The 16,179-nt window shown below is 38.0% G+C and overlaps 1 protein-coding gene across 2 annotated transcripts; it reads left to right on the top strand.

Annotated features, from left to right (window-relative positions):
- Window positions 1–356: 356 nt before the first annotated feature.
- On the top strand, window positions 357–15,597 carry TMEM263 (transmembrane protein 263). 2 transcript variants are annotated; one of them, XM_031025649.2, is made up of 4 exons: window positions 357–598; window positions 7,637–7,675; window positions 8,918–8,984; window positions 12,688–15,597. In XM_031025649.2, the coding sequence occupies exons 3-4, from the start codon at window positions 8,924–8,926 to the stop codon at window positions 12,972–12,974; spliced, it is 348 nt and encodes a 115-aa protein (XP_030881509.1). In that variant the 5' UTR covers window positions 357–598; window positions 7,637–7,675; window positions 8,918–8,923; the 3' UTR covers window positions 12,975–15,597. The 2 variants fall into 2 exon arrangements, with proteins under 2 accessions (XP_030881509.1, XP_006731116.1); XM_006731053.3 differs by lacking the exon at window positions 7,637–7,675 and having other exon boundaries at window positions 359–598.
- Window positions 15,598–16,179: the final 582 nt, after the last annotated feature.

Here is a 16,179-nt window from a genome sequence, read left to right on the forward strand (position 1 = left end):
CAGCGGAACGAAAGCTTGGCGAAGCCGCGGGGCGAGCGCTTGAACCCTGAAGGCCGCCGCCAGCGCGTTCCCGGGGCTCCGCGCCCCTCGCCCGATCTGATTGGACGGCGGAGGAAAGGGGGCGGGAGGCTCCAGGACAAGGCGCGCGCGCAGGCAGGCCGGGGTTCCCGCGGAGGCACCCAGCGGGCCAAGGGGCGGGAGCAGGCCGCCAGGGGCGCCGCGCGTGCGCACGTTCGGGGGCGGCCCGCTGGGGGCTGCTGGGAGGGCAGGGCAGTTCGAAAAACGGGTGGGCGTGTGCCGGGTGTGCGCGGGAGGGGCCTGGGGTGCGCGTGCGCGTCGGGGCCGAAGCCGCGGGAGGAGGCGGGAGCTGAGGAGGCGGTGGAGGGGGCGGGTCGCGTCCGGCGCCACGTCCGCAGCCAGAGGCCGCTGCTGGCGCCGTAGCTAACGGAGTCTTCAGGCTCCAAAGCTTGAGGAGGCGCTTGCCGAATCCGCAGCTGCCCGGGGCTGTGCCAATCGCTCAGGCCACCGCAGCCCTGTTCGGTGCTGCCCGCTCCCTCCGCCCAGCCCCGGCTCCAGGCGACAACCCTCGACCCCGGAGGTGAGTAAGTGGGGCTGGGAGGGCGGGGGGCGCCGTCCTGGCTTCCTGTCCTCCTCTCTGTCGCCTTCTTCCGTTAGCTCTCCTGCACCTCACTACCCCCGGGCCTGGCTTCCCCGAGCGGAGCCTTCTGGGGGGACTGAGCGGGAAAGGGGGAGGGGCGGGATGATGTTGGGGGCGAACGGAGGTTCGCTGGCGGGGTGGTTATTCTTTACGTGTCCCGGACTCCCCAGCGGTGATTTGTGACTGGGGACTCTCCTTGGAAGCCTCCGCTTCACTTCTTAGCTCCCTGGGTGTCAGGCTGGGGGGATGGGGGTGGGAGGGCGTCAGCAGCTTGGGAGAGGAGAGGGATGCGGCTGGGGGGCTGTGTGCTGGGCTTCCCCACCACACTAACTCCTGACCTGTTGATAAACCGCTCTCTTGGGTTCAGGCACACAAGCCTTGGTCCCCAGTGCGCTTCCCACGTAGGAAGGCTCTACTCTCACGCCTAACCGAAAGCTGAAAGTGTGGAATGGAGAGAGGCGCTGACGGCGCCAGGGGTGACTGGGGACCGATGGAGCACCCGTCGGTGCCGTCATTGCCTCCCGAGTCTAAATAAAAACCGTGCCTGCTAGGCACACGCAGCTTCGAGACTGGTCCCCAAGCTCCCACTTCCAATCAGATCCCCGCCTAAACAGGTCGCCTTTTCTATACGAGAAGACAGAAATTCTGGAACCCTATGGGAGTGGGGGTGTGCTTGGTGTACAACGTGGAGCAGAGGGAGGAGGTGCTGAGCTTAGCCCTAGTCACGGCTTCTCCAGGGTCATTTTCTGCCTCTCCTGCCACGTCACTCCCTCTGCTAAAGAAAAAGACTTGCTTGTGACTAAAGAGATCAGTGGGGGGAGAAGGGGCTGCTGGGAAAGGTTTAGAAACACCTGAAGAGGAGAGTTCTTATTTTGTTTATTATGCCCTTGTGAACACTTGTGCTAATTCCAAATGAAAATACTTTATTTGCTATATGCGATTGCTTAACCTTTAGAACGTCCACTGGTGTGGCTGCTCTAAGGGGCTCCCAGGAATATTGATACCACATCAACAGGTCTGTGTTTGCATGTATGTGGGCATGTCTGCTTTTTCAAAGAACTAGGGAAGTAGTCTTTAATAAACCTATATGCACTCTATTTTGACTTTTTTTCTGCCACTTTTATTTCTTTAGTCTATGTTATGGCAGATGTACCAGAAACCAAGTTCAATAAAAATGTGACCATATATAGAGAATATCATTAGAAAAGTTTAAGGATAGATGGAAAAGTTTCTGTGTGTGTGTGTGTGTGTGTGTGTGTGTGTGTGTGTTTAACTTCAGGAAAATCTTTACCTGTCTTTGTTTCAGTCATTGAGTACTTGCTGTTTTTGCTACTTCCTGAAGATATCTCACTGGATTACATGTAAACACCTCCAGAGTAGGGCCTTCACATGCTTGTTCTAGTTGTAACCTCAGTGCCTAACACAGTGTCTGATATTGTAGAGACACAAATATCTGTTGAACTAATGAGGTATAATTTAGTGAAGATTACTGATGTACTGGTTATCTGGTTTGATAGCTTATTGTAATTCTGCTTAATGTTTCATTTAAAGGCAACACTTAAAAAATTGCCATTTTGATACTCTCAGTTGTTACTGTCACTAAGGTGGTCACTTAAGACATTACTTTTTCTTTCCTGCCAGATTCAATGCATTTCTTGTAGCCTGTTTTCTGTTGATTTAATGGGCGGGGGCCGTGTTTAAAATCAGCCTGTTCAGGATAGTTGGTTAACTAGAGAAACCTAAACACAGTAAGCTGGTGTTTTAATATACACTGCTTATTGGTGTATGTGTGTTAAAGTTCTGTATAAATGTATTTTTGAAACTCCTTGTAGTTATTTGGCAAAGAAGCTAAAACGGGAGTGAGGATGTGGCAAAGTTCCTATATATAGAATGTGTAGAAGAATTTAGCTAATTCATTTATAGTCTTTTTCTTATAGGAAATTGGCACTTACTATTTAATAACAGGTTTTTGAAATGGCTTTGAAGGTAAACTGTTGTGTATTGTATTTTGTAGTTAGGCTTCATATAATGTGTTAGTGCTATTTAACTTCCTTTGGTACACAAAGGGGTGTTTAGCCATAGGCAAATTTGTGCACTATTTTCAAAGTTTGTTTTCACCATTAATGAAAACTTTATGTATCAAATGTTGTAGATATCCACAAACAATACGGATTCATCTGTTTTCCTTAAAAAAAAAAAAAAAAAAAGGTTCCTAAGAGGCATTTGTTTACTTATTTCTATTATTGGAAGAACTTACCCTCTAGGGAATAGTGTTGTTATTAATCCTTGCTCAGTATACTTGCCAGCTGCTATATCTATGATACTATTGTACTGAACAAGAATTATTTCTCCTTGGCCTAAAATGCCTAATGTAACTACTGGTGAATTGTAGTCTACAGCGAAGAAGTCTTTAACATTTCACAATTTCTTAAAAAAAAAAACAAAACACTTATAACCAGTTTTAGTTGGTACTCTAAATTTCACGTTAGGACCAAGTAGTAAAACTGATTTATGTCCATAGAATAAGTTCAGTTATTTGTCCTGATCTAAAGACTGTTTTCTGTTTTTATTGCCTTCCTTAGGAAGGTACTTTTTTAAAATATAAACTGTGTGTATTATGAATTCCTAGAGAGCAGATCATTTTTTGGGTTTTGCATGAAATAAATTGATAAGTGCCAAGAAAGTGTGTCCCCTTTGGGGTAAACTGGTTTAGAGAAGTCCTGTGTGTGCTGAATCACACTGAAATCTCAGAGCCTGACCGGGTGTCTAGCACATAGTAGGGACCCAAGTATATATTGAACTAATAATTCAGTGAGTTTAGGGCAGATGGTTTGCATAGAATTTAATAATTTTGTTTAAGGGTAACATTTAAATGGTCATTTTGACACTTTTCCTGCCAGTTGTTACTTGTCTCCATGTGTGTACTTTTAAATTTTACAAGCAGATTATTTACCTTTCCCAGTTTTAAGAGATTAGGAGTGTGTTTGTGTTCAGAATTACCAATTTAAGAGAAACAAGACCCTGTAATGATGATCATGAACAGGATGGTAATATAAAAAATAGTTCTCCTTAGTGATAAAGTGGTAGTATCTGTAAAGAGGTAATATCACTACAAGTTTGGCACATACATGTGTGTAGGGGTTGGGAATGATTAATGTTAGTAAAAAGTAGAGGTGGCATTACAGATAGTTAAGGATTTTAACAAAAATACTTTTTACAAGGTATTTGATGCCTTACGACCAAATTAGGAATTTAGAAAACAACAATATTTCAAATACTTGCAGCTTTTACATAATTTTTATTACCCTAAGAGTTCTAGAGGAATTTTAATACTACATACTTGTTGTTAACACCAATGATGTACAAGAAACTCAGACATTAAAAAATATGTATACAAAACAATCCCTGTGGCCTCTTAGGATTTCAGAGCCCTCTAATACCAAGTTCCTCTGTTCTTGTTAGCCAGGCTTCTAGCCTGGCAGGACTCCAGATTTTCTGTTTTACTGTTTATTGATAATCCTGCTGGTAACTGTCACTAACAATATTAAATGTATCTGTGGATATTTCTGTATAACAGTATCTAGATTCTTACATTTCAAGCTCTTCTCCCAAAAATACACCTAACTTAAAAGCAGAATAAATTCAAGGGGGTTGGGTGTATGGTGGGCTGGGAAGAGAGAGCTGGTAAATCTGAGAGTATATCCTGAAGAAGTTCCAAGCAAGAATGAAATTTCTTGAGAGTCTGGTTATCCTAAAAAATTCCCAAGCACTTTTCAATTATCTTTTTAATTTGTGTATATTTAAACACAAAAAGTATTTTAAGTTACTGTGTAGTAAAATGCATGCATCATATCTCTCCTGTGGTTCTTGAAGCCACTGGCATACTACTGCTTACTCTTAAATAAGAACATTTGAAAAACACAATTCTAGCTTAAAGTATTTTTTTAACAAAAAATTTGGACCATATATTGGTATGTATCTTTTCTTGTGATGCTTAAAATTAATGTAGCTACAGATGATAATTTTATCCCACTTATTCCACAAATACTGTGTGTCAGCTTACAACAAAACATATTCTAACAAAATGATAAGAATATAAATAAAATACTCAAATTGCAGACCAACCAGGGAGAACAGCAAAAGAGTGGGGGTCTTGAGGTGTGGAGTTGGGGGAAAATAGGACAACGAGGCAGGCCACAGGAACCTTATCCCAACCTTAAGCTGGGATTTTACCTGTAAGCTTCCTGGAAGTCAGAGGGAAAAGGGAGATACCACATCTTTCTTTGTATCTTTTAAGTAGGAAAGTACATAGATCTCAAAGAGAAGAAAGCATTGTAAATCTGTTGCGGAAACAAAAGTTTTTCTGAATACCGCTAAAGAAATTTCTTACGTGGAGCTCCGTATCAGAGCTATCGAGTGATATAGTAGGTAATTTCTTTACAGTGCAGTACAATGTAGTAAATAGCCTGCATAAGGCTCTCTTGTCAGGGTTTCCTTACTAAGGACATAACCGAGAATTAAACTCAGTGATGTCATTTTCTTCAAATCTGCATTTTGTGATTTAAGTATGTTGTTTTTTAGATCACCTTGATTTGAGGATAAAAACCTAAAAAAAACTAAGAAAAAACTAGGTAGATGAACTGCATAATCTTTGGAAGTACGCTTTTTGAATATCACTGATTTCTAAGACTTAAAATATATAATTTTCTTTAGGTACAAAAGCAATACATGTTTATGGTAGGAAATTAAAATACAGATGTTAAATATAGATTTATATCTATATATCTATATATAAAGGGGGATGATATTTCTCTTTCTCTGTAGCGCATTCTCTCTGTCTCTTCGCTCTCTATATATTTCTACTCCCTAGTGGCAGTCTTTTTCAACATTTTGGTGTACTTTCTTTCATTCTTTTCATGTGCATTTAAAAAATTGGATTATATGATATATGCCTTTTATATTCTCTGAATGTAACATTAGCATTTCCCCATAGTATTTGGTCTTCATAAATTATTTTAATGTCTGCCTTGTGAGTCTCTAGGAAGCTTACAAATTCATCTCTTGCCTTCCGTGAGGCTATACTCACTTGTACACTTACACATGTATTTTGTATTTTGTTTGTTTTTGCTGGCTTCTCTTTCACTCACTTCTTAAATATGAGCAGTCCAGTTAAGGTTATCAGTCTACTTCTCTCTTCATTCTTTTCCTTGATCATATCACCCATCCCCCACATTTGTACCTATCACTTCAAACCACTCTCAGGGCCTCAGCTCTAACTCAGACTTCATGCTGAGTTTCAGACTCCTTAAATCCACTTGCCTGCTAAACATGTCCTGTAGATGCCCTGAAGGCATTTCAAATCGAGCTGTTCAAAAAAAGTCCTTTCATCATACGTATAGTCAATAGTAATGTATTGCACGCTTCTATTTTAAAGGGTAGATCTCATGTTAAGTATTCTTGCCACAATAAAATAAAAATTTTAAAAAGTCCTTCATCTTTTCTCAGAGGTGGTTTCTTGTCTCCTGCCCCTTGTCTTCTTCATCTTTGTCTACTTAGTTGCTCACACTAGAAATTTTCCATCCTATGTTTTCCTTTTATCTCATATTAATACCCAAGCTCTGTTCTACTTCATACAAAAAATTCAAGTATTTGTCTATCATACATCTGGCATTGAAAAGGGCTCTGGGGATGGAGCAGTGAACAAAACCAAGCCTTGTTCTCATGGAGCTTACATTCTAATTGTGGGAGACACAAAGTAAACATATGTATTTATATTTATACATAAATATTTGATATATATGATATATATATAAATCATATATATATTAAGTGAAAGTAAGAGCAATGAAGAAAATTGAGCAGGGTTAGGTGAAAATGATAGGGAAAGGAGTAGGAGGGTGCTAATCTAGTGTAAGGTGGTCTGGGAAGATCTCTGTTAAGGGGACATTTGCATAAAGAACTGAAGGAAGTAAGGAAGCAAGCCCTGCACATATCTTGGGGAAGAGCCTTTCAGGGGAGGGTGAGCAGGGACACCCGTGTTGCTAGACTGGTATGAGTGAGAGGCAGAGGGAGATGCTATCAGAGTATTAGATGTCAGGCCTCAACTCTGGATTTTATTCTGAACAAAACAGGAAGCAGTTGTAGGGGTTTAAGCAGAGTGTGACACGGCCAGACTGAAGGAAGAGCAGAGGTAGAAGCTCAGAGGCCAGTTAAGAGACTTTGTAGCAACCCAAGTAAGAGATAAGATAGTAATTGGAAGTCATAGATAGTAATTGAAAGTGGTAGCCGTAGAGGTGATGAGAAGTGGTTGTGTTCTGGATTTATGTAGGCAACAGAGTTTACTGATGATTAGATGGGAATGTAAAAAACAGGAAATCAAGGGTGACACCTAGGTTTTTGCCCAAACACTTATTTATACAGGAAAAACTGGCAGAGATTAAACTGTTTATTCTATCTCACTGAACTTCTAAAGTAGCCACTTACTGTGTTTAATCTCTCTGTCCTTCACCTGTTCTTTTTTTTTTAAATTTTATTGTAGAAAGAACAAGCGTGAGTGGGGGAGGGGAGAGGGATAGAGGGAGAGAGAGAATCTCAAGCAGACGCACTGTGCGCAGAGCCTGACACGGGGCTCAATCCCACGACCCCAGAGACCATGACCTGAGCCGAATCAGGAGTCAGCCACTTAACCGACTGAGCCACCCAGGCGCCCTGCCTTCTTCATCTGTTCTTGCTTCAGTTAGCTTCTTAAAGCACAGATCTGACGATGTTACTGTCATGGCTCCTCTTTGCCTACCCATAGAAGGATAAAGTCAATTCATATTACAAAGATGAACTTGCAGATGTCTTTTATAAAGCAACTCTAATCTTTTGAAATGGTGGTCTTTTTCTTTTTTAAATTACAAGATATATGTGGGAAAATTAATTTTTTTAAAAATTATTTTTCTTTCTCTTTATTTCATTTTTCTTTTTTTTTTTAAGGAAAATTAATTTTTTCAAGGGATTCTGAATTAGGAAAAGGTAAGTCTTTTAGTTGGGATTTGTGGGATATGTACAGAAAGGCAGTTTTGAAATGTATGCAATTGCTATCACACCTGTTTTTTAAGTAAGCTTTATGCCCACTGTGGGGCTTGAACTCATGACCCTGAGATCAAGAGTCACATGTTCTACAGACTGACCCAGCCAGGCACCCCCCATCACACTTGTTTTTATTAAAGTCCAGTTAACATACGTAAGATGTATGTGTGTATATAATTTCTGCATATTTCTGTTCATGGTATGGTAGCATCTGTTGATTGGTTGATCAGCCAGGTGATCTGGATTTGTATGTGTATGGTATACAGATCCTGGGAACACAGTGGTGACCAAGCTAAACAGTCTCTCCTCTTGGAATTAACAGTTCAGTGGGGGAAGAAGGTGGCTCCACAGTCGTTTTTCATCAGGAGGAGATACGCATATTCTGTTAGGAATTTCTGCATATTTTGTTTTAAATTTGTGAAATAGTATTCTAATACTTGTAGTATTGGAGTACTAGTATTCCAATCTTGACTTGTTTTAATCTTTTCTTAGTCAAGTGAATATAAAAGCAAATATTTTAAGATAGTAAAGGAAATTGGGAAAAGAAAGTTTAACTGTTTTTTTCATCCCAGTGTAGCTTATTTTATTTCTTGGGTTCTTTTACTACTTGTACTAAGGACATAATCACATATGTATTTTTTTCCATACATTTTGAGTTCTTTTGCTACCTGTATTTGTAAGAGCTCTAAAAACAACAATAAAAAAGTAATCAAAGTCCATCTCTTAATGATTCAGATTGGTGATGTCATCTTTATAGGATATCATGATTTTTAGAAAATTTTCAGTAGAACATTTTTTTTAGTCATAGTATAGGTTTTCCTTAAGTCTGTTGTGAAATAAATTAGATAAGTTAACCAATACTCTGTAGGAGGAAGCACTTAAGATTTTTGTCCAACTCTGACTTTCCAATTTTCTTTCAATTAGTAAGCATCAGTAACAACATAGGAAAGCTTGTACTATGCTTGTTAGCTCTTTGGTTGGTGTTTGAGATAAGATTTTTATTGTCCACTAGTGTAATTGAAAGTATTTCTTAAACACCATAAAGTAGGAGAGAAATAAGATGTAGTTTCACAAGAAGTGTTTTAAAATGTTGTTTATCTGAATAAAGTTAAGTCTTAATTGAGCATGTGCTAAGAGGTCATCTCACAGGTTGAGGTTATAATGAAATGTGTATGTGTTTTTTAGGAGATCATGAATCAGGCAGATAAAAATCAAGAACTCCCATCATACCTTAGTGATGAACCACCAGAAGGTAAGTATGCATCCGACATACTAAGAACGGAAACAAACACCCTACTGAAATAAAATTCTGATTGTTTTTATTAAATTTAAAGTAACAATCTGTTTACCTTGTCAGTGAATATGTTCCAAAAATAATTGAAGATAAACATTTTTAGCTTCTAAGAAGAAAGCACAGATATTGCTGAATGGGGACACCATGCAACTGTTTTATTATATAAGATCTATTCTTTTGCTACTTTTTATTAAGACCATTTTACAAGTTAGAGTACCCTTTCATTTGTAAAGAATGGGTGTAGGGTGCAGAGGAAGGATGGACTATGTTTTTTTTTTCATGTCATGAATATAAAAACTCAATTCAAGAGGCCCTTGAGGTTTGTTATTAAGCTGTTATTTATCATTGGTAGTTCTTCTTCCTGTATTAATACATGGTCTTAGGGTCTGCTTAAATTTAAATTCTCTTTTGGTTTGAAAATTGTGACATCATGAGTCATTTTCTTAGCTAAACTTCAAAAATCCTTGAAAACGCTAACTGCATACGTGAATGTCTTGATTATATACAGAAAATGACTATAGGCATTTTCTATTTATGGTTTTGGTGTAGAACATTATTAAACTTAAACCAAATAGTAATTTCCTTCGACAACTGCATGTTTATATAGGACAGTCCTAATAGGTAAGATAGAGAATCAAAGTGAAGAATAAGGTATGAAGTGGCCAGCAGACCAGACTGGAGTTGCAGACAGACTAGTATCTCTGGGAAGAGAGGAGAGCTGGAAGTTGTGACTCTGGGTATTTTATTTTCTTCCCAGTTACCCACTGTCCAGAATTTTCTTCCTGTATTTCTTATGTTGATAGACAAAAATGAAATTGCTAGGAGAACACAATGGAAAGTTTGTACTTAAGCCTAAAAAAAGATGGAGGTAGGTAGGTGATAAGTTTTAGTTTGGCGGAAGAATAGCCTGGAAAATTATTAGTTCAGCTGTTTTCTTGACTTACTTTTTTAGGTCTAGAACCCTAGAGTTTTGAAAAGAAAAGTTAGGGCTTAATGAGAAAGTTAATAAGGACTTTGTAGGGATAAAGTCAGGAAAGAGATAAAGATGGCTCAGGAGCATGCTTGTCAAGGAAGAGAAAGTGCTTTAGTAATATCTTTTATGGCAACCTGCTAAACCAAAGTAGTCTGCAGAGCAGATAATTTATATGGTGGTAATTAAGAGCACACTGTAATTAAAGAGATCAACAGCATTAATATTTATCTGCTTTGACTTAAGAAAAATTGTCTTCATCAAATGAATGTGCACCAAATTTGGCATAGCAGGATAATACTAATGAGGGTATTCAGCATGAGGCAGTTATCTGTTTTATCCTCAAATCAGGATTTTTTTCCTTTTCCTAGTGTTAGTGACCTTGATTACAAAAGAATTACCGTTATGTAACCCTTTCCATCATAATTTTATAATTAACATATTCAGATGCTTTTCCACATCTTGTCTTTTATTTCAACTCTTTAATTATATTAAAAAATAATTTTATTTATTTCAGAGAGAGAGTGCATGTGCTTGCACAAGCATGCAGGGGTGGGGGGGCACAGAGGGAGAAGCAGACTCCCTGCTGAGCAGAGAGCCTGATGTGGGGCTCAATCCCAGGATGCTGGGATCGTAACTTGAGCCAAAGGCAGATGCTTAACCAACTGAGCCACCCAGGCGCCCCTAGTTCAAAATTTGTATTAACTATGCTTATTACTCAAATAGCTTCAGTTAAGAATTTGGTTTTTATAAATTTAGCCATTGCTATATCTTTGTGAACTATTTTGACGAGTCAGTGATATTTTCCTACTTGTGATATGATGTAAAACCTCTAAGCAATGGAAGGAAAATCTTTATCAAGGTAAATTTGTGCTGTATTAGAAAAGCTCGTTTTTCAGAATTTTTTCTCCATCAAGCATTATCAGTTTCCCGTTGTTGTCTTCTCTGATACATTCTGCTACGAGTTAGTAGCTTTGGTAGTCCTAGTTGGGCCTGTGTACCCAAGAATTTACTTTTCTTTGTGTGAGTTGTACCTTTTCAGTGATTAAAGCCTGAACTATTTAGTGACCAAGTAGTTTCCCACAAAGTTTAGAAAAATATAAACACCATTGCTTACGTGTTGTTGCTGCCTAAATCATTAGATTACAAAGGAGAAAAGACCTGGGTTTGTTTGAGGTTGATACAAGCAAATTTTTATGAAATCTTCCTGTTAGTTATTTTATGGCTGAGTTTGAGGTTACATAGCAACTTGAATGACTCTATTCAAAATGAAACAAACCAGAGAACAAACTCATGACTTTATAAATAAATCTGAATTTTTCATACTGATACTACATTTTCTGGAGTAAAAGAGTGTTTACAGACTAGATGTTTAAATCACATACTCTCTCTCTCCTGTAAGAATTACTGACGCAGTGAAAGTATTAAGCATAGCTGTAGTTTCTCAACACTACAAAAAATGATTTTAGGTAAGTAACAGGATTTTAAGATGAATAATTATCCTATTTTTACATAGCATTAGCTCTTTAAATACATTATTAAAATGCAAATAGAACAGATACCCACATATATTTAAATTAGTGGTTCTCAAACTTTCTGGCTTTTCCACTTTTAAAAATTGAGGACCCCAAAAAGCTTGTGTCTTTGTTGATATTTGCCATATAAATAATAAAAACTGAGAAATTAAATATTTTATTCATTAAAAACCCCAATAGACCCATTACATATTAACATGATTAACATAGTTTTTTTTTATTTTTAATTTTTTATTTTAAAGATTTTATTTTTCAACAGAGAGAGAGGCAGCGAGAGAGGGAACACAAGCAGGGGGAGTGGGAGAGGGAGAAGCTGGCTTCCTGTGGAGCAGGGAGCCCAATGTGGGACTCAGTCCCAGGACTCTGAGATCATGACCTGAGCTGAGGGTAGACCCCTAACAACTGAGCCACCCAGGCGCCCTAACGTAATTTTTAAAAGCAAAAAAAAAATGTGAACAGGGTGGGTGACATTGTTTTTAAATTTTTGCAAATCTCTTTAATGTTAGAGTTAATAGAAGACAGCTAGTTTCTCACAGCTGCTTCTGTGTTTAGTCTCTTGTGTTACTGCACATCATTTAGATTCTGGAAAATTCTGTAGACTTGTGAATGAATGTGAAAGAATAAAAGTGAAAGGATAAATGACATGTTATTACTATGAAAATAATTTTTATCCTGCAGAGCCCCTGAAATGGTCTTGTGGATACCCAGGGGTCCCAGGCCATACCTTGAGAACCAGTGCTTTAAATGAAGAAGGTTGTTTGAGTGATGATTGAATTCTGTCAAGGAAATGAAGGCTAAATATATTTATCTTCTTAGTTTTTCATGCTCCTTTTAGGACATAAAGATTATTAACAGCAGCAAAACTGTAAATCAAGAAAACATTTAAATTTAGATTCTATTTTATGAAAGTTGTCTAGTCCCAAAAGCATTTTTTCTCATAGATACTAAGGCTTAGCATTGGACCAACGTGTTTTAAAAACATGTACAACCATAGCTTTGAGGGAAGAGGTTTTTAGTGTCTTGATCGGATTTGTATTTATGCGGTTCACCTTATCAAAACAACCTCCTGATTGTTAGGAAGTCTTAGGGTACTTAATGATTTGTACTGCTCTTATAAAGACTTATGTTTGACGGTCTTCATATTTTCCCTCATTAGGTTCAATGAAAGATCACCCACAGCAGCAACCAGGCATGTTGTCCCGTGTGACTGGCGGTATCTTCAGTGTTACAAAGGGAGCTGTTGGTGCCACCATTGGTGGTGTGGCTTGGATTGGTGGGAAGAGTCTGGAGGTGACCAAAACAGCTGTTACAACTGTGCCTTCCATGGGAATAGGGCTGGTGAAAGGGGGCGTGTCTGCTGTGGCTGGAGGCGTTACAGCTGTTGGGTCTGCTGTTGTAAACAAAGTGCCCTTAACAGGAAAGAAGAAAGACAAATCTGACTAAAATATGGAGATACACTCGCTCTCCACAGCATTATGATGCCAGTGGCATTGAATTGCTAAATTATGGACTACAACCAAGTCACCTGTTTGGACGTTTATCTTCTAAACTGCTGTGTTGAAAGTATTGATGACTGGCTTTTGTCTAAAAAGAAGAGACCAATACTAGCACAGTGTATGAAGGTTTCTCATACTTAAATTCCAGCTTTTTATCTGGTAAAATGTTACACTTATTCAGTTGTAACTGAAGATATGGTATATTTGATATTTACTATAAGTCTTTCAGTTTAACTAAAAAATGTGAAAGTTGAATTTAGTTGATCTTTACAGTTCCATATGTATAATGTGCCAGGTAACTCATTTGCCCCTTAAGAAGGGAACCTTGAATTACATAAACTGTACCTTTGATGTGCCTAATAGTTTCAGATGTCTTAGTTTTTTTTATAACCATAGTTGAGTAGGCCAAGAGGCATTCTTTTCTTAAGCTGGTAAAAGTAGCAGGAATTTAGAGCAATTTAAAAGAAGAGATAAATGGTTTTATGATACTGAGTGTTAACCATCTTTTGTTAGATAAGCATTACATTAATCATTGATGCCTTATAAAACATCTTTTCTAATACCCTAAACATGTGCAGTTCTTAGAACTATATATGGATTCTTTTAAAAATTGTGAAATTAGTTTTCCCTCATAAGAATCTCAGGAGTATTGGGGTAAAGGCATTTCTTGCTCTCAGCAGATAAGGTAGTGCTTGTAGGCATTTTGTTAACTGTCAGTGTAGTTACCGGCCAAGGTTATGCTTCAGCCTGGTTTCATGCTCCATCTTTAGTACACCTCACAGTGCCTAAGGAATATTTCTTTGCTGGTCATAAGCTATCTTGGAAGTTTCATATTAAGGAGGAACAAATAATTTTAAATTCTTAAGAATCACCTAAAGCATCCAAGATGTAAAAAATCTTCATGCCAATTTTATCTTTAGGATGGCTTAAAATGTTAGCAGTACCCCTTTTGAAAATCACAGTAAAAGCAGCCACAAATATTTGGGAGCTGACTTTTAAATCGAAATGAAATAGGCTCTACAGATTAGTTTTGAATGTAAAGTAATAAGTGCTGTCAGTGGTTTGTAGACTTTTAAAATGTTATCTTACAATCCTTTGAAGAAGTCGTAGACTTTGTACCATTTCCAAGTCAACTTCAGGCAGGGAATTGAAGTTTTTTATTGTGGATGGTAAGTGTGTCATGTCTTCTTAACATGTCTCATCATGTCTCATTCATTCTCAAAGAATATGACTTAGCTGGAATTCATTTTTTATTTCATATTCAGTTTCATAAAAATTTTAAAAGTGGCACATATATATTTGGCATTCCTCTTAACTAAGGGTTATAATCCAAGCCTGAAAAATCTTAGTTTTCTTTATACTTAAGTCTGGAAATTTGCCTCCATTTTGCAGAAGTGTGTGTGTGTGTGTGCGCGTGTAGGAAAGGAGGTGATGCTCTAGAGTAAGTCAGAAAACATCCTTGAGAACTTAAAACAGATCACTCCAACACCCAAGGCTTAAATGTTTGTTTCTAAACCACTAAGAGTTTTACATTAATAATGTGGAACAACAAATGGTTAAGAACATAACTTTTAAAAGCTTTCATAAACACCAGTAGGGATCTTAAGCAAACCTACAAAGGTTCTTGAACCTACCGCTACATAGAAAACTGAAAAGTTGTGGAGTTCATCAGAAATTAAATGGTCGTTTATTTCATGCACTATGATTTAAGGTATATTTGTTGGTATATCCGGTCAAATGTCATAATCAGCAAAAGGGATTTTTAAAAGAAACTCCAAAGTTAATAGATGAACACTAAACAATGATCTAAATAATGGTATTGGAGAACTTGTTTCCTGCTATTTGAAAGAAATTATTGCTTCATTGCTAGTTTATATTTCTAATTTATCTTCTATAGTCATAGGCTCTGCTGTGCTTTGTACCTGAATTTCTAAATACAGACTTTAGTTTACTTTGTGCTTGCATATTTATTTTCAACCTTGCTTGTCTTTAAAATTGCTTGAGGAAAAATGGTTGTAATTTCTGCCACCTGGTAGAAAAGCCACCTGGTACATTTTAGCTCATCAAGTTTGTTTTAAACTCTGAACTATAACTTTATTCAGGGGAGGCTTTTGCAAGGATGGCAGAGAAGTGTACAAATGAATGGTTAGTTATAGAGGTTCTTGTTGCAATGAACTTGCCATTTGATGATACGTACAGCTGTACACGAGTCTTTTCCAGTTTATTTGCGTAGACTTAGCAGCTTGACCTGTGAAACCGTACTGGTTCACTTCAAGAAACTACGGTTGATACATACACTTGGAGGCGTCTGTTATTCAATGTATCTTTTGAGTGGGAATTTGGCACAATGAGGATGAACTTGTGTGACCCACTTGAATGATCTAATAATGTTGACATGAATCCTGTACTTAGTGAAATGTCAGATGAAGATGACTGGTGATTAATAAAATTTTTTTTGTATTAAAGGAATGGGAAAAGAATACATAAATCTGTTAATAAAACACTATGATCTACAAAAGATGAAATGTTTCATAAAGATCTAAGGAAATAAAGGAAATTTAAAGGAAAAACAGGGCAGTCTTAGAATTTTTATAGTTCAGAAAGTACTGTAGTCAGTTTTTAATTTTTGATACTAATGCACAAACATGACAAAACATCTTCGAATATGTATTTTGATACCAAGACAATGAAATGCAAATATATTTTAGTCAACTCTGATGAAGATTAAAAATGCGGATTTTTAGGTTTTACCCCAACTTTCTGAATCTCTGCAGGGTGGGGCCGAGGACTGCAATTTAACAGCCTCCACAGGTGATTCTTGTCTACCATCTGGGATCTGATGGAGAAGTAGAGAGCACTTTACTCTGTCCTAAGTAACTATGGAACCAACTTGCACCCCTCACTAGACAGAAGTGACTCAAAGAGATGGGAAACAGTTGGAGGAAGGTAGAAAATGGATATATACTGGGTATCTACTTACCTGCCAGGTGCTGTCCATACATTATCTGATTTAGTCAGTGCTGGGGAAGTACCTCTTTTTACAAATACGAAACAGGCTTTCCGTGTTAGCAATTTCCCATTATCACTTTTTTTTTTTAAAGATTTTATTTGAGAGAGAAAGAGAGAGCGAGCACATAAGAGGGGTTAGGGTA

Source organism: Leptonychotes weddellii, chromosome 5, assembly GCF_054177405.1.
Source record: "Leptonychotes weddellii isolate Sample4059 chromosome 5, ASM5417740v2, whole genome shotgun sequence".
Taxonomy (NCBI): domain Eukaryota; kingdom Metazoa; phylum Chordata; class Mammalia; order Carnivora; family Phocidae; genus Leptonychotes; species Leptonychotes weddellii.

Coding starts and splice junctions, on each gene's coding strand:
- TMEM263 (XM_031025649.2), top strand. CDS start 8,924: ATGAATCAGGCAGATAAAAATCAAGAACTCCCATCATACCTTAGTGAT. Junction 8,985..12,687: donor TAGTGATGAACCACCAGAAG/GTAAGTATGCAT, acceptor TTCCCTCATTAG/GTTCAATGAAAGATCACCCA.